Raw genomic sequence first — 17,160 nt, forward strand, 5'->3', positions numbered from 1 at the left:
CTGTGTCTGTCTCTCTGTGTCTGTCTCTCTGTGTCTGTCTCTCTGTGTCAGTCTCTCTGTCTGTCTCTCTATGTCTGTCTCTCTGTGTCTGTCTCTCTGTGTCTGTCTCTCTGTGTCTGTCTCTCTGTGTCTGTCTCTGTGTCTGTCTCTCTGTGTCTGTCTCTCTGTGTATGTCTCTCTGTGTCTGTCTCTCTGTGTCTGTCTCTCTGTGTCTGTCTCTCTATGTCTGTCTCTCTATGTATGTCTCTCTGTGTCTGTCTCTCTGTGTCTGTGTCTCTGTGTCTGTCAGGGGTATGTTCTGTCTGATTTAGAACATCCAGGTGTGTGTGAGGAGAAAACTCCCTGCCCAAGCAATTACATTTCCTCATCAAATAAGAACAAGGGAAAGAAGGAAATCAGAACACGACATTACTTGGGGGCTGGAATACATTACAGTGTTGGTCCTCTAAGAACAAGGGAAAGAAGGAAATCAGAACACGACATTACTGGGGGGCTGGAATACATTACAGTGTTGGTCCTCTAAGAACAAGGGAAAGAAGGAAATCAGAACACGACATTACTGGGGGGCTGGAATACATTACAGTGTTGGTCCTCTAAGAACAAGGGAAAGAAGGAAATCAGAACACGACATTACTGGGGGGATGGAATACATTACAGTGTTGGTCCTCTAAGGTAATTCTTCTCAGAAGGGTAATTAAAACCGAAAGCAGATTCTCATTCTCTGAAAGCAGTCACACACCTCCACCCCTGGCCAAATGGCTCATAATCCACCCATCCCTGATCCACAGTTAAATACCCAACCCAAATATTTCCCTGTTAATCTGTGGGTGTCAGGGCCTGATCCAAACTGATGTACAGGCCACGACAGGTTGCTTTCACAGGGGCTACAGGCTGAGGGAGGGGCTATAAACTGAGGGAGGGGCAATACACTGAGGGAGGGGCTATAGGCTGAGGGAGGGGCTATATCAATCAATCAAATGTATTTATAAAGCCCTTCTTACATCAGCTAATGTCACAAAGTGCTGTACAGAAACCCAGCCTAAAACCCCAAACAGCAAGCAATGCAGGTGTAGAAGCATGGTGGCTAGGAAAAACTCCCTAGAAAGGCTGGAACCTAGGAAGAAACCTAGAGAGGAACCAGGCTATGAGGGGTGGCCAGTCCTCTTCTGGCTGTGCCAGTTGGAGATTATAACAGAACATGGCCAAGATGTTCAAATGTTCATAGATGACCAGCAGGGTCAAATAATAATAATCACAGTGGTTGTCGAGGGTGCAACAGGTCAGCACCTCAGGATTAAATGTCAGTTGGCTTTTCATAGCAGATCATTAAAAGTATCTCTACCGCCCCTGCTGTCTCTAGAGACTTGAAAACAGCAGGTCCGGGACAAAGTAGCACGTCCGGTGAACAGGTCAGGGTTCCATAGCCGCAGGCAGAACAGTTGAAACTGGAGCAGCAGCACGGCCAGTTGGACTGGGGACAGCAAGGAGTCATCAGGCCAGGTAATCCTGAGGCATGGTCCTTTGGCTCAGGTCTTCCGAGAAAGAGAGGCATGACAATTAGCATGGGGCAAAACAGCAAAGAGATCTGGAACCAGGCTACCCTATACATCAACACAGAGATCTGGAACCAGGCTACCCTATACATCAACACAGAGATCTGGAACCAGGCTACCCTATACATCCTAGGCTGAGGGAGGGGGCTCAGAGGCACAAGGGTCCAGGGCTCTTTGTAGTCTATATGGTATTTCAAGGATGTAGAAAACACTTCCCAGTCTGGGCCCTTGATCTCTGTGTTGATGTATAGTGTAGCCTGGGCCCAGATCTCTGTGTTGATGTATAGTATAGCTTGGGCCCTTGATCTCTGTGTTGATGTATAGTGTAGCCTGGGCCCTTGATCTCTGTGTTGATGTATAGTATAATTTGGGCCCTTGATCTCTGTGTTGATGTATAGTGTAGTCTGGTCTCAGATCTCTGTGTTAATGTATAGGGTAGTCTGGTCCCAGATCTCTGTGTTGATGTATAGTATAGCTTGGGCCCTTGATCTCTGTGTTGATGTATAGTGTAGCCTGGGCCCTTGATCTCTGTGTTGATGTATAGTATAATTTGGGCCCTTGATCTCTGTGTTGATGTATAGGGTAGTCTGGTCTCAGATCTCTGTGTTGATGTATAGTGTAGTCTGGTCCCAGATCTCTGTGTTGATGTATAGTCTGGTCCCAGATCTCTGTGTTGATGTATAGTGTAGTCTGGTCCCAGATCTCTGTGTTGATGTATAGTGTAGTCTGGTCCCAGATCTCTGTGTTGATGTATAGTGTAGTTTGGTCCCAGATCTCTGTGTTGAGGTATAGTGTAGTCTGGTCCCAGATCTCTGTGTTGATGTATAGTGTAGTCTGGGCACTTGTTCTCTGTGTTGATGTATAGTGTAGTCTGGTCCCATATCTCTGTGTTGATGTATAGTGTAGTTTGGTCCCAGATCTCTGTGTTGATGTATAGTGTAGTCTGGTCTCAGATCTCTGTGTTGATGTATAGTGTAGTCTGGTCCCAGATCTCTGTGTTGATGTATAGTGTAGTCTGGTCTCAGATCTCTGTGTTGATGTATAGTGTAGTTTGGTCCCAGATCTCTGTGTTGAGGTATAGTGTAGTCTGGTCCCAGATCTCTGTGTTGATGTATAGTGTAGTCTGGGCACTTGTTCTCTGTGTTGATGTATAGTGTAGTCTGGTCCCATATCTCTGTGTTGATGTATAGTGTAGTCTGGTCCCAGATCTCTGTGTTGATGTATAGTGTAGTCTGGGCACTTGATCTCTGTGTTGATGTATAGTGTAGTCTGGTCCCAGATCTCTGTGTTGATGTATAGTGTAGTCTGGTCCCAGATCTCTGTGTTGATGTATAGTCTGGTCCCAGATCTCTGTGTTGATGTATAGTCTGGTCCCAGATCTCTGTGTTGATGTATAGTGTAGTCTGGTCTCAGATCTCTGTGTTGATGTATAGTCTGGTCCCAGATCTCTGTGTTGATGTATAGTGTAGTCTGGGCACTTGTTCTCTGTGTTGATGTATAGTGTAGTCTGGTCCCAGATCTCTGTGTTGATGTATAGTCTGTTCCCAGATCTCTGTGTTGATGTATAGTGTAGTCTGGGCACTTGATCTCTGTGTTGATGTATAGTGTAGTCTGGTCCCAGATCTCTGTGTTGATGTATAGTGTAGTCTGGTCCCAGATCTCTGTGTTGATGTATAGTGTAGTCTGGGCACTTGATCTCTGTGTTGATGTATAGTGTAGTCTGGTCCCAGATCTCTGTGTTGATGTATAGTGTAGTCTGGTCCCAGATCTCTGTGTTGATGTATAGTGTAGTCTGGGCACTTGATCTCTGTGTTGATGTATAGTGTAGTCTGGTCCCAGATCTCTGTGTTGATGTATAGTGTAGTCTGGTCCCAGATCTCTGTGTTGATGTATAGTGTAGTCTGGTCCCAGATCTCTGTGTTGATGTATAGTGTAGTCTGGGCACTTGATCTCTGTGTTGATGTATAGTGTAGTCTGGTCCCAGATCTCTGTGTTGATGTATAGTATAGTCTGGTCCCAGATCTCTGTGTTGATGTATAGGGTAGCCTGGTCTCAGATTTCTGTGTTGTTTTTCTCCATGGTAATTGTCATGCCGTCGAATGGTAGGCCTAGTAGTAGGAATGGCTTACTGCACAGACAGAGCTAAAAGGCTTGCATGCTGAAAGCTTCATAGCACCAGCCCAGCATCACAAGTGAGGGATTTTCAGTAGAAAAGCTCAGGGGGTGAAGGCAGTATGATTTGACAGAGATGAGAGGGGCTGCAATCTCCTGAGCCACTGTAACCCCCATCCTCCTCTTCTTCTCTCTCTTCTTCTTTCTGTCTCTCCCTCTTTCTCAATCTTCTTCTCCCCCCCCTCTCTCTCTCTCTCTCGCTGCCTCCCCCTCTACCTCCCTCCCTCCCTCTTCTACTCCTGTTCTGACTAATTGCCCAATTATGTTTTTGTGTCTTTTCTCCCCTCCGAGCTCTGCTTAATGAAACACTATCACACAGGGACAGAGGAAATAACAAGCAAAAAAACAAGAGAAACAGATATGAAAAACAAACAAAGAAAAACCTAGAAAATGAAATCTGGTGGTGAAGGAACGGCGGCCACACCAATAATTCTGCTGGCCTGCATACATTATTTATGATCACGCATCATTACTGCAATCATTTCAATCTGAGAGAGGAGGGGGGGGGGGGGGGGGGGGGGATTGAGGCATGACAGAAATTCTGATGGTTTGACAGAGGAAATCGATGATCCGTTGAAATACTAACAGAGAAGACCAGCAGGGGTTAATAACCTCTATACTCAACATGAGCCTGTCGACACAATTTGCTAGACTAGGTTAAGCTAGCAGCAGGAATATCTAAGACGGCCTGTCATAGAGAAAGCTGTTGCTGAGCTGAGACAAATCAAATTGTCACAGAGGTGAGTTATAAACAACCTCTTGGTCTAGGTTGACAGGAGAGATGGCAGAAAACATTTCATTCTCATTCCCCGTTACAAATGTACAGCACTAGAGTGAAGGATTGGATTCCAGTGGGGTTGTTCTGTCTTTCTCTCTTTGTAGAAGGGACAAGGTTGAGGATTGTAAACAAATGTGTCTGGAACATGTTCTGTTGAAACCCTTTGAGAAGGGAAAAGGATCAGGAAGGAAGAGAAAGAGAGGAAGAAGGGGGAACAAGAGCGAAAAATATAAGGAGAGATGGGGAAAGTAGACACACATGGGTCTAGGCTAGGGCCAAATGAGGGGTAGAGCAAAGGAAACAGAAAGAGAGACAGACAGGGAGAGAGAAAGTAAGAACCAAACAGAAACGATTAGAAAGAGACAGAGCAAGAGAGAGCAAGAGACAGAGCAAGATACAGAGCAAGAGACAGAGCAAGAGACAGAGCAAGAGACAGAGCAAGAGACAGAGCAAGAGACAGAGCAAATGTATATGGATTGAAGAGAGAGGAGAAAAACACTGAACTGCATACTTTGATCTAAACACTCCCCTGACGTCATTGAGAGGTTCTGCACAGACTGTCTGACAGATGTGGCCTAAGCAGTGAGCCTAACCCAAATGGCACCCTATTCCCTTTATAGTGCACTACTTTTGCCCAAGGCCCATAACGTTCTGGTCAAAAGTAGTGCACTATGTAGGGTATAGGGTGCCATTTGGGACTAGCCCATAGTCCTGTGGTCCAGCTGCGCCTGAGAGGGGAGAACATCAACATCACCATGTATTAGTGTGCAGTTACCACACATGACAACCCATGCACACTCTAATACTGTCCACATGAAAACACAGGAAGGGAACACAGACAATTGACAATGACATGATCCAGTTATCATCAGCCTATCATTATAGTTAAATAACCCAGCACCAGCAGTCATTAACATTGGTCACAGTGTTTGACCCATGCAATTACAGTGCAAACACAACCACACTATGGGATGTACTTCTCTAGTTGTCCAATGTGGGGATTGATTGCTGGAACACAGCACAGTGATTCTCTCTCTGGTTTCTCTGGTTTCTCTGGTCTCGCTCTCTGGTCTCTCTCTGGTCTTTCTCTGGTCTCTGTGGTCTCTCTCTGGTCTCTCTCTCTGGTCTTTCTGGTCTCTCTTACTCGTCTCTATCTCTGGCCTCTCTGGTCTCTCTCTCACTCTGGTTTCCTTGGTCTCTCTGGTATCTCTCTCTGGTCTCTTGTCTAGTCTCTCTGGCCTCTCTCTCTCTCTCTCTGGTCTCTCTCTCTCTTTGGTTTCTCTGGTATCTCTCACTCTCTCTGTTTTCTCTGGTCTTTCTGTTCTCTCTCTGTGGTTTCTCTGTATTTTCTCTCTGGTCTCTCTCTCTGATATCTCTCTCTAATCTCTCTGGTGTCTCTCTCTCTGCTCTTTCTGGTCTCTCTCTGCTCTTTCCTGACTCTCTCTCTGCTCTTTCTGATCTATCTCTCTGCTCTTCCTGGTCTCTCTCTGCTCTCTCTCTCTCTGGTCTGTCTCTCTGGTCTCTCTCTCTCTCTCTGCTCTTTCTGGTCTCTCTCTGCTCTCTCTGCTCTCTCTCTCTGGTCTCTTTCTAGTCTTTCTCTCTTTGGTCTTCTCTCTCTCTCTCTCTCTCTCTCTCTCTCTCTCTCTCTCTCTCTGCTCTAAACCCACAGACAAATTCATGTGATGATAAATGAGGTCATTGAGCCTGGGCCTGTGTAGCAGCCAGGAACATGAGGAATATTACACAGAAGCATTCCTCATATAAGGGTATGTACTGGGGCAGCGGACTTGGACAGCAGCTATAGGGTAGCCTGTTAGACTGGTAACAGAACACAAGGTTCGTCACTAATGTCATTTTCATGGTCATTCTTAGGATTTCACACTGATAGTAACACTGTTGCTGATTGGTCATCTCCCTGGCCCACTGATGCTGTTTGGCTATGTCCCTGTTCCTTCTCTCAGTCTGCCAGGTGGCACATAGAGCTGGAGCCGTGGGCCAGTGACAGCCACTCCCTGGAGGAGGAAGCACAGAGGTTCCTCAGCTACATCACTACACCACAGGTGGGTCACACTCAGTCAATGCCTGTGTCTCAAATGGCACCCTACTCCCTATATAGTTCTCTACCTTGGACCGGGGCTCTAGTCAAAAGGACTACACTTTATAGGGAATGGGGTACCATTTGGGACTCACGCAATGTTATTACATGTCATATCTGTACAATATTCAGATTTACACAGATACATGCAGTGTACATGTTAACATAATACAAATGCAGTGAATGAATGAATATTGTAGATACTGTATCTGATCTAGATTATAAAGCCAGATGGAGTGTCCTGGTTCTAGAACGTTGCACTGTTTAGAATCGGGGAGGGAGACCAAAGTGGCTGCAGGGCCATGTGCCTGTTCTCAAATTGCACCACATTCACTGTAGTGCACTACTTAGTGGTGCACTGTGTTGGGAATAGGGTGCCATTTGGGACACTGAATGGTTATTTAAATTAGCTGCTGCTGTGGAGTCTGACTGGAACTAAAGCTTCTATAGATGATTCAGTACAGTACTTTGTCATGTCAGTCAGAGTTGCATAAAGGTCTAACTGGTAAATAAACAGAGAATAACCAACTCTAACTGCAAACAAAGCACCCTTTTCATATTATGCTCATTGAAAAAGATTTAGTCTTGCTTGACAGCCCACACATGGGTCATTACTCTAATGATTACCATAGAGATGGCATTCTGATTTGTCTGATTCGTCTGATTCGTCTCGTTCCTACTAAATCAATGAGAGGATCTTGCCTTGTTAGATTGTCTGTGCCATAGGAAATAACAACCAATCGATTGAAACGTTGTTGTGTTGTGTGAGGATGAAGATTGAGAGGAAAAGACAAACTTGGCTTTTATGTCCTTGTGTCTTACAGTCAGCAAAATATGCTCTGTGTGATGGAGGCTTCAGCATCGATGAAGGTGTTTAAATAGTGAAGTACATTGGATCCTTGCTAACAGTCTAAGTATTTTCTGATAATGAAGGCATTGTCCCTCCGTAATCAAATTAAGTTAAGAAACATTGGCAACTTATTATCTTGTCTTTCATATACTGTGGGCCTACAGCCCTTCTAATAATAAAGCACCTACTCTATATCTAGCATGGCAGGCATGCTGCTCATAATGAATAAGCCTTTGGGGGAGTGTGTGTGTGTGTGTGTGTGTGTGTGTGTGTGTGTGTGTGTGTGTGTGTGTGTGTGTGTGTGTGTGTGTGTGTGTGTGTGTGTGTGTGTGTGTGGAGGGGTGTGTGTGTGTGTGTGTGGATGGAGGGGTGGTTGTTCGTGTGGGTGGAGGGAGGGGTGCGTGAAGGCGGGTAGTTGGGGGTGAGTCATCCATCATCTACACTGACAGGCGGAGAGGGAGTTGCCATGGAGATTACAGTGTACCTCAGCAGTAATTCTGACTGACGTCGTGGTTGGCAGAACTCAGCCTCTGAGAGAGACACGCTGCACTGGGATTGTGCAATTAATAGAATTACACACACATACATACTGTATAAACACACACACATATACACTGACTGTACAAAACATTAGGAACACCTTCTCTTTCCAGGACATGACCAAGTTAATCCAGGTGAAAGCTAAGATCTCTTATTGATGTCACCTGTTAAATCCACTTCAATCAGTGTCAATGAAGAGGAGGAGACTGGTTAAAGAAGGATTTTTAAGCCTTGAGACAATTGAGACATGGATTGTGTGTGTGCAAATCAGAGGGTGAATGGGCAAGACATAATATCCCCTTTGAACAGGGGATGGTAGTAGGTACCAGGCGCACCGGTTTGAGTGTGTCAAGAACTGGAACGCTGCTGGGTTTTTCACACTCAACAGTTTCCTATGTGTATCAAGAATGGTCCTTCACCCAAAGGACATCCAGCCTAGTTGACATAACTGTGAGAAGCATTGGAGTCAACATGGGCCAGCATCCCTGTGTAATGCTTTAACACCTTGTAGAGTCCATGCCCTGACGGACTGAGGCTGTTCTGAGGGCAAAAGGGGGGGGGGGGGGGGGGGGGGGTGCAACTTAATATTAGGAAGGTGTTCCTAATGTTTTGTCCACTCAGTATATATATATATATATATATATATATATATACACACACACACACAAACACACACACACACACACACACACACATACAAGCACACAATCACACAAGCAAACAAACACACACACACGATTGATAAATATAACATATTGCAGTGTTGCAGTGTATTCAAAATGACAACAGTGTCACAACCTCTCTGTACAGAGTAGATTCATCATAGCTCATGATATAGAAAGAATACTGATACAGTAAAACATTTGATGGGCCAATACTGTTCAATACCCAAATCAAATCAAAGTTTATTTGTCAAGTGCGCTGGATACAACAGGTGTAGTAGACCTTACAGTGAAATGCTTACTTCCAGGCTCTAACCAATAGTGCAAAAAAAGGTATTAGGTGCACAATAGGTAGGTAAAGAAATAAAACAACAGTAAAAAGACAGGTTATATACAGTAGCGAGGCTATATACAGTAGCGAGGCTACATACAGACACCGGTTAGTCAGGCTGATTGAGGTAGCATGTACATGTAGATATGGTTAAAGTGACTATGCATATATGATGAACAGAGAGTAGCAGTAGCGTTAAAGAGGGGTTGGCGGGTGGTGGGTGGGACACAATGCAGATGGCCCGATTAGCCAATGTGCGGGAGCACTGGTTGGTCGGCCCAATTGAGGTAGTATGTACATATGTACATGAATGTATAGTTAAAGAGACTGTCCATATATGATAAACAGAGAGTAGCAGCAGTGTAAAAGAGGGGTTGGGGGGAGCACACAATGAAAATAGTCCGGTAGCCATTTTATTACCTGTTCAAGAGTCTTATGGCTTGGAGGTAAAAACTATTGAGTAGCCTTTTTGTCCTAGACTTGGTACTCCTGTACCGCTTGCCATGTGGTAGTAGAGAGAACAGTCTATGACTGGGGTGGCTGGGGTCTTTGACAATTTTTAGGGCCTTCCTCTGACACCGCCTGGTAGAGGATCTGGATGGCAGGCAGCTTAGCACCAGTGATGTACTGGGCCGTACGCACTACCCTCTGTAGTGCCTTGCGGCGAGAGGCTGAGCAATTGCTTTACCAGGCAGTGATGCAACCAGCTCGATGTTGCAGTTGTAGAACCTTTTGAGGATCTGAGGACCCATACCACATCTTTTTAGTTTCCTGAGGAGGAATAGGCTTTGTTGTGCCCTCTCCACGACTGTCTTGGTGTGTTTGGACCATTCTAGTTTGTTGTTGATGTGTACACCAAGGAACTTGAAGCTCTCAAACTGCTCCACTACAGCCCCGTCGATGAGAATGGGGGTGTGCTCGGTCCTCCTTTTCCTGTAGTCCACAATCATCTCCTTAGTCTTGGTTACGTTGAGGGAAAGGTTGTTATTCAGGCACCAGGCCAGGTCTCTGACCTCCTCCCTGTAGGCTGTCTTGTCGTTGTTGGTGATCAGACCTACCACTGTTGTGTCGTCTGCAAACTTAATGATGGTGTTGGAGTCACTCTTGGCCATGCAGTTGTGGGTGAACAGGGAGTACAGGAGGGGACTGAGCATGCACCCCTGGTGTTGAAGATCAGCGTGGCAGATGTGTTGCTACCTATACCACACACTTTTGCTGGTTATGCAATTATGAACCGCTACAGCACATAGCAACCGCATTATGAACTTCAACAGCAAAGCAAAAATCTTCCAATATGACAGAATCATCGCTACCACAGCAATACATGGATGGATAAAAAGTCTATTCCATTCTGTATTTTATGTTTTTGGTATGGCCCTTTTTTACAATGTCCTTGTTACGTCCTGCCTTCCTTTTATGTCATAAGCTCTGTTAGGAGAGGCTAAATGGCATATTCATCTCTATGGATAAATGCTTCTCCTCTAAAGATTGAAGCAGTCAGAAACAAGACATTCCAAAGCCTTATGACATCACAAAGAGAAAGAACGCCCCTAAAGATTCTAGACTCCTTACAGATAGGAAACATTTGTCCATTATTTTTTGTGGCATGGGAAAGAATGCAGAAATGTCAACAGACTTTGTAAAGGGCAGATGGAGTGGTTAATGAATGCTGTAAGAGACGAATAACAGACATGGATATGGGTCTAGCACAGGATCACTATGATACAATGCAGGAGAGATCAGAACACAGATCAAATCATGGTTTTAGTCAGACCGTTATTAACATGATGGTTCAATGAGGTTCAGAAAGAGAAGGATTAGGCACTGGTCTCTGCAGAGCAGTGGACTGGACAGTATCCCACACAGGGAGCCACACAGCCTAAGCTGCAGTCTGTAAGGGAAAGACATTGTGATTACAGTACATGATCAGTCTCAGTCTCTGTCAATGTCCGCTGGCCCAGTCAAGTTCAGACAGTCTCTGGAGACAGTAGAGATAAAGCAATCAGACAGCAAACAGTCATAAATCCTGTCTGTTTCAAAACCTCCCACACACACTCAGACATTCAGGACGCTCACACACACACACACACACAATTGAATTGTTGACTGGCACTAGCTGAACCGGTCATTCACCTTGGGAAGCGTTTTCTTTCTCCTTTGTCAATGGAATCCTTGAACATTAAGACAAGATGAAGGTGCCCTGTCACTTGTTGTGGGATGGAGAATCATGTTAAGGATGGAGGGTGCATTTCTTAACACTAAATCCAATCTTTTCTCCTTTACTGAAACCAAAAGGAAAAGAAGGCGAGGGGTAGAGGAGGAGAAATTGAGAGAGTGCTGCAAGATGAGAAAGAAAAACATGTTGAAATAGGAATAAGGCACCTGGTGAATGAATCTCAGAATGTGTGTACAGTATGTGGGTGTGTGTGGTGAACATGTGATGGGACAGGGGCAAGCATAACTATGGTATATGACGTGGATGATTATAACGATGGTGATACCAATTACGATAATGTTAACGATGGTGAGGATGATACCAATTACGATAATGGTAACGATGGCGATGATTATAACGATTACGCTAATGACAACGATGGTGATCACAATTACGATAATGATAACGATGGCGATGATAATAATGATGACAAGGATATTTTGGGGGACAGGTGCATTTATGACCCCTGTCTACCTACAGGTGTTTTGTGCCCCCCCTTCCCCAGAGAGCCCCGTGGTACAGGGAGGTCAGGAGGGGCCAGAGGGGCGCTGGGCAGTGTGTCTGGACAGCAGGTACAGCCTGGCACAACGGATACACATCCAACACTGCCGGGTCTACTCTCTGGGGTGAGTACACACACACACAGGCACGCACACACACACACACAAACATGCACACGAATGCATACACACCTCCGCATGCACACACACACAGCACGGGCATATACACGCACGCACGCACATAGGAACAGCCTGGCCCAAACCAATCACATCATATCTCTGGAGTGAGTGTCAGGTAATCTGGTGGCTATATTGCAGGTTATAACGGTATTTGACCTTCCAGGAGAGGCTGTGTCCCTGCTGTATTTCCAGGGCTGAGCTGGACTGGCTGGGCTTGGCAGTGGCAGCATGGTAGAGTGGAGGGTTAAATAGATTAAACCCCTGGAGGGCCTATTAATGTGGGTGTTGAGAGACCGCACAGGTGTGCTGACAGCTGCAGGGTTGGCAGTAAGCAGGCTCTGGACACTAAGAGGGAAAGTAAAGGACAGTATAGGAGGGAAGAGGATGGTAGAGGATGGTAGAGGATGGTAGTGGACGGTAGAGGACGGTAGAGGATGGCAGAGGAGGGTAGAGGACGGTGGAGGATGGTAGAAGGCGTGTAGAAAGCGGGTAGAAGGCGGAAGATGACTTTAGAGGACTTTAGAGGAGAGTAGAGGACTTTAGAGGAAGGTAGAGGACGTAGAGGAGGGTAGAGGATGTAGAGGAGGGTAGAGGGTAGAGGATGGTAGAGGAGCATAGACGAGGGTAGAGGAACGTAGAGGACGGTAGAGGGTAGAGGACGTAGAGGAGGGTAGAGGAGGGTAGTGGACAGTAGAGGAGGGTAGAGGACGTAGAGGAGTGTAGAGGAGGGTAGAGGACGTAGAGGAGGGTAGAGGAGTGTAGAAGACAGTAGAGGAAGGTAAAGGAGTGTAAATGAGGGTAGAGGACGGTAGGGGAAGGTGGCAGGGGAGGGTTGAGGACATAAAGGAGGGTAAAGGACTGTAGGGGGTAGAGGACGTAGAGGAGGGTAGAGGAGGGTAGTGGACAGTAGAGGACGTAGAGGAACGTAGAGGAGGGTAGAGGACGTAGAGGAGGGTAGAGGAGTATAGAGGACAGTAGAGGAAGGTAGAGGAGTGTAAATGAGGGTAGAGGACGCTAGAGGAGGGTAGCCAGTAGAGGAGGGTAGAGGACTGTAGGGGAGGGTAGAGGTGGGAAGAGGACTGTAGAGGAGCGTAGACGAGGGTAGAGGAAGGTAGAGGAGGGTAGAGGAGCGTAGACGAGGGTAAAGGAGGGTAGAGGACTGTAGATGAGGGTAGAGGAGCGTATACGAGGGTAGAGGAGGGTAGAGGACTGTAGAGGAGGGTAGAGGACTGTAGGGGAGGGTAGAGGAGGGAAGAGGACAGTAGAGGAGTGTAGAGGGTAGAGGAGCGTAGAGGACTGTAGAGGAGGGTAGAGGACTGTAGGGGAGGGTAGAGGACTGTAGGGGAGGGTAGAGGACGGCAGGGGAGAGTTGAGGACATAGAGGAGGGTAGAGGACGGCAGAGGAGCGTAGAGGAGGGTAGAAGAGGGTAGAGGATGGTAGAGGAAGGTAGACGAGAGTAGAGGACGTTAGAGAAGGGTAGAGTAAGGTAGAGGACGGTAGAGGAGCATAGATAAGGGTAGAGGAGCTTAGAGGACAGTAGAGGGTAGAGGACGTAGAGGAGGGTAGTGGACAGTAAAGGAGGGTAGAGGACGTAGAGGAGAGTAGAGGACAGTAGAGGAACGTAGAGGAGGGTAGAGGAGTGTAGAGGGCAGTAGAGGACGATAGGGGAGGGTACAGGATGTTAGAGGAGGGTACAGGACGTTAGAGGAGGGTACCGGACGGTACAGGACGGTAGATGAGGGTACAAGATGGCAGAGGATGGTAGTGAACGGTAAAGGACGGTAGAGGAAGGGAGAGGACGGTAAAGAGGGGGGTGGCAGGGGAGGGTTGAGGACATAAAGGACGGCAGAGGAGCGTAGAGGAGAGTAGAAGACGGTAGAGGAGGGTAGACAGTAGAGGAGGGTAGAGGACGTTATAGGAGGGTAGATGAGGGTAGAGGAGGGTATAGTACGGTAGAGGAGGGTAAAGGACAGTAGAGGATGGTAGAGGACTTTAGAGAAGGGTAGAGGAGTGTAAATGAGGGTAGAGGACGGTAGAGGAGGGTAGGGGAGGGTAGAGGACGGCAGGGGAGAGTTGAGGACATAGAGGAGGGTAGAGGATGGCAGAGGACCGTAGAGAAGGGTAGAAGAGGGTAGAGGATGGTAAAGGAAGGTAGAGGAAGGTAGAGGAGGTTAGAGGACGGTGGAGAATGGTAGAGGAGAGTAGAGGACGGTAGAGGACGGTAGAGGAGGGTAGAGGACGGTGGAGAATGGTAGAGGAGAGTAGAGGACGGTAGAGGACTATAGTGGAGGTTAGAGGACGGTGGAGAATGGTAGAGGAGAGTAGAGGACGGTAGAGGACGGTAGAGGAGGTTAGAGGACGGTGGAGAATGGTAGAGGAGAGTAGAGGACGGTAGAGGACGGTAGAGGAGGGTAGAGGACGGTGGAGAATGGTAGAGGAGAGTAGAGGACGGTAGAGGACTATAGAGGAGGTTAGAGGACGGTGGAGAATGGTAGAGGAGAGTAGAGGACGGTAGACAACGGTAGAGGAGGGTAGAGGACGGTAGAGGAGAGTAGAGGACGGTAGAGGAGGGTAGAGGACGGTAGAGGAGTGTTGAGGTCGGTAGTGGACGGTAGAGGACGGTAGAGGAGTGTTGAGGTCGGTAGTGGACGGTAGAGGAGGGTAGAGGACGGTAGAGGAGTGTTGAGGTCGGTGGAGAATGGTAGAGGAGAGTAGAGGACGGTAGAGGACTATAGAGGAGGTTAGAGGACGGTGGAGAATGGTAGAGGAGAGTAGAGGACGGTAGACGACGGTAGAGGAGGGTAGAGGACGTTAGAGGAGAGTAGAGGACGGTAGAGGAGGGTAGAGGACGGTAGAGGAGTGTTGAGGTCGGTAGTGGACGGTAGAGGAGGGTAGAGGACGGTAGAGGAGTGTTGAGGTCGGTAGAGGATGGTAGAGGAGGGTAGATCAGGGAAGAGGAGGGCTGAGGACGGTAGAATTCGGTAGAGGACGGTAGGGGAGGATAAGGGAGGGTAGGGGAGGATAAGTGGGGGCAGGGGAGGATAGTGGAGGGTAGAGGACTATAGAGAAGGGTTGAGAATGGTAGAGGAGAGTACAAGACAGACAGTATAGGAGGGTAGAGGTGAGGGGGGCGGGGAGCAGGAATAAAGGGGTGGGAATGCGGCAGTAAACCTTTAGGGATTACACCTCACTGTTGGCTGTCTGCCTGTTTATAGCAGGGTCAAAGGTCACATGAATTGGTTGGAGGGAAACGTATCGGATTTGTTATTGGTGACTGATGAACACACACAGATACAAGTGAAATGCACACACATATACACACACACACATATACACACACACGCACAAACACACATGACAAAGCTCCAGAGTAATACCGGGCCGTACCATATCTACTAAAGTAATTTATCCTTTTGTCAAAAACGGACACTTTTCATAATGTTACTTTTAGTAATGCCCACTCATGTCAAAGTACGCTATAAAAGTACATCATATACTGTGTGTATATATATACCTGTCTGTATTGATCTAATGATCTGTGGGTTGGTTTTGTCTGCCACATTAGTTTGATAGACTCTTGTAATAGCCGATCAACAGGAGTATATCACCTCGCTTATCACTCACATCACAACTGTAGGAGAGAGAGAGAGAGAGAGAGAGAGAGAGAGAGAGAGAGAGAGAGAGAGAGAGAGAGAGAGAGAGAGAGAGAGAGAGAGAGAGAGAGAGAGAGAGAGAGAGAGAGAGAGAGAGAGAGAGGGGATGAGAGAGAGAGAAAGAGACAGAGAGAGAGAGAGAGATGGGTTAGCGAGAGAGAGGGGGGATGAGAGTGAGAGAGAGAGATGGGTTAGTGAGAGAGGGGGAGTGAGAGTGAGAGAGAGAGAGAGAGAGAGAGGGGTTAGTGAGAGAGAGGGGGGGTGAGAGTGAGAGAGAGAAAGAGAGAGAGAGAGAGAGAGATGGGTTAGCGAGAGAGAGGGGGGATGAGAGAGAGAGAGAGAGAGAGAGAGAGAGAGAGAGAGATGGGTTAGCGAGAGAGAGGGGGGATGAGAGTGAGAGAGAGAGATGGGTTAGTGAGAGAGGGGGGTGAGAGTGAGAAAGAGAGAGAGAGAGAGAGAGAGGGGTTAGTGAGAGAGAGGGGGGGTGAGAGTGAGAGAGAGAGAGAGATGGGTTAGTGAGAGAGAGGGGGGATGAGAGAGAGAGAGAGAGATGGGTTAGCAAGAGAGAGGGGGGATGAGAGAGAGAGAGAGCGAGAGAGAGATGGGTTAGTGAGAGGGGGGGATGAGAGAGAGAGAGAGAGAGAGAGAGAGAGAGAGAGAGAGAGATGGGTTAGCGAGAGAGAGGGGGGATGAGAGTGAGAGAGAGATAGGAAGTACAGATCATCATTAAGTGCGTTTTCCCTCTAATCGACCAGAGAATAACAGACCTGTAACTGGTGCCCAGATTTGGTCTTGGTCAGGAAAAGGTCAAGCCAACCATGATGAAATCTGGTTTGTTCCTTTCAGCGTGGCTGTTCACATAACCTTTGGTCCTATATGTACGGAACTACCAGTTCCAGTGATATTTGAGGATACAAACTGTGGACAAGAGTATTTTATAGTGGAGAGAGAGACAGCCACGAAGCTATTGCACCATGAAACCAATGGGACCTTGCCACACATCTGGAAAGTATTGGAGGGAGGGAGAGGGAGAGGGAGAGAGAGAGGGAGAGAGGGAGAGAGGGAGAGAGAGAGAGAGAGAGAGAGAGAGAGATTGGGGAAACATTATAAATAGGTTAATTTCACTAAGGGGGCATTTTGAAGATGCACACAGGTGCTACCAATAGCATCTTCAACAGTTCTGAATATGTGACCTCACACAACCTGCATCCTTCATAAAATAAGTCATAAATCATGACCATCCTTTTAGAGTACTTGATACACTACATGACCAAAATAATTCACCTGGTCATTCTGCGTCATGGAAATAGCCGATGTTCCTCATGTTTTGTACACTCAAGTATGTAGACACCTGCTCATTGAACATCTCATTCCAAAATCATGGGCATTAATATTGAGTTGGTCCTCCCATTTGCTGCTATAACAGCCTCCATTCTTCTGGGAAGGCTTTCCACTAGATGTTGGGACATTGCTGTGGTGACTTCCATTCAGCCACAAGAGCATTAGTGAAGTCGGGCACTGATGTTGGGCGATTAGGCCTGGCTCGCAGTCGGCGTTCCAATTCATCCCAAAGGTGTTCATTGGGGTTGAGGTCAGGGCTCTTTGCAGGCCAGTCAAGTTCTTCCACACT

General features: G+C 47.1%; 1 protein-coding gene across 1 annotated transcript in view; it reads left to right on the top strand.

The window, feature by feature from the left end:
- Positions 1-17,160, top strand: part of LOC110522374 (methyltransferase-like protein 24) — a 64,164-nt gene that overhangs the window by 32,811 nt on the left and 14,193 nt on the right. The window contains exons 2-3 of the mRNA XM_021600724.2: positions 6,465-6,563; positions 11,677-11,822. Of these exons, the coding sequence (XP_021456399.2) occupies positions 6,465-6,563; positions 11,677-11,822 (245 nt within the window). The remainder of the gene's footprint in view (positions 1-6,464; positions 6,564-11,676; positions 11,823-17,160) is intronic.

Source organism: Oncorhynchus mykiss, chromosome 4, assembly GCF_013265735.2.
Source record: "Oncorhynchus mykiss isolate Arlee chromosome 4, USDA_OmykA_1.1, whole genome shotgun sequence".
Taxonomy (NCBI): domain Eukaryota; kingdom Metazoa; phylum Chordata; class Actinopteri; order Salmoniformes; family Salmonidae; genus Oncorhynchus; species Oncorhynchus mykiss.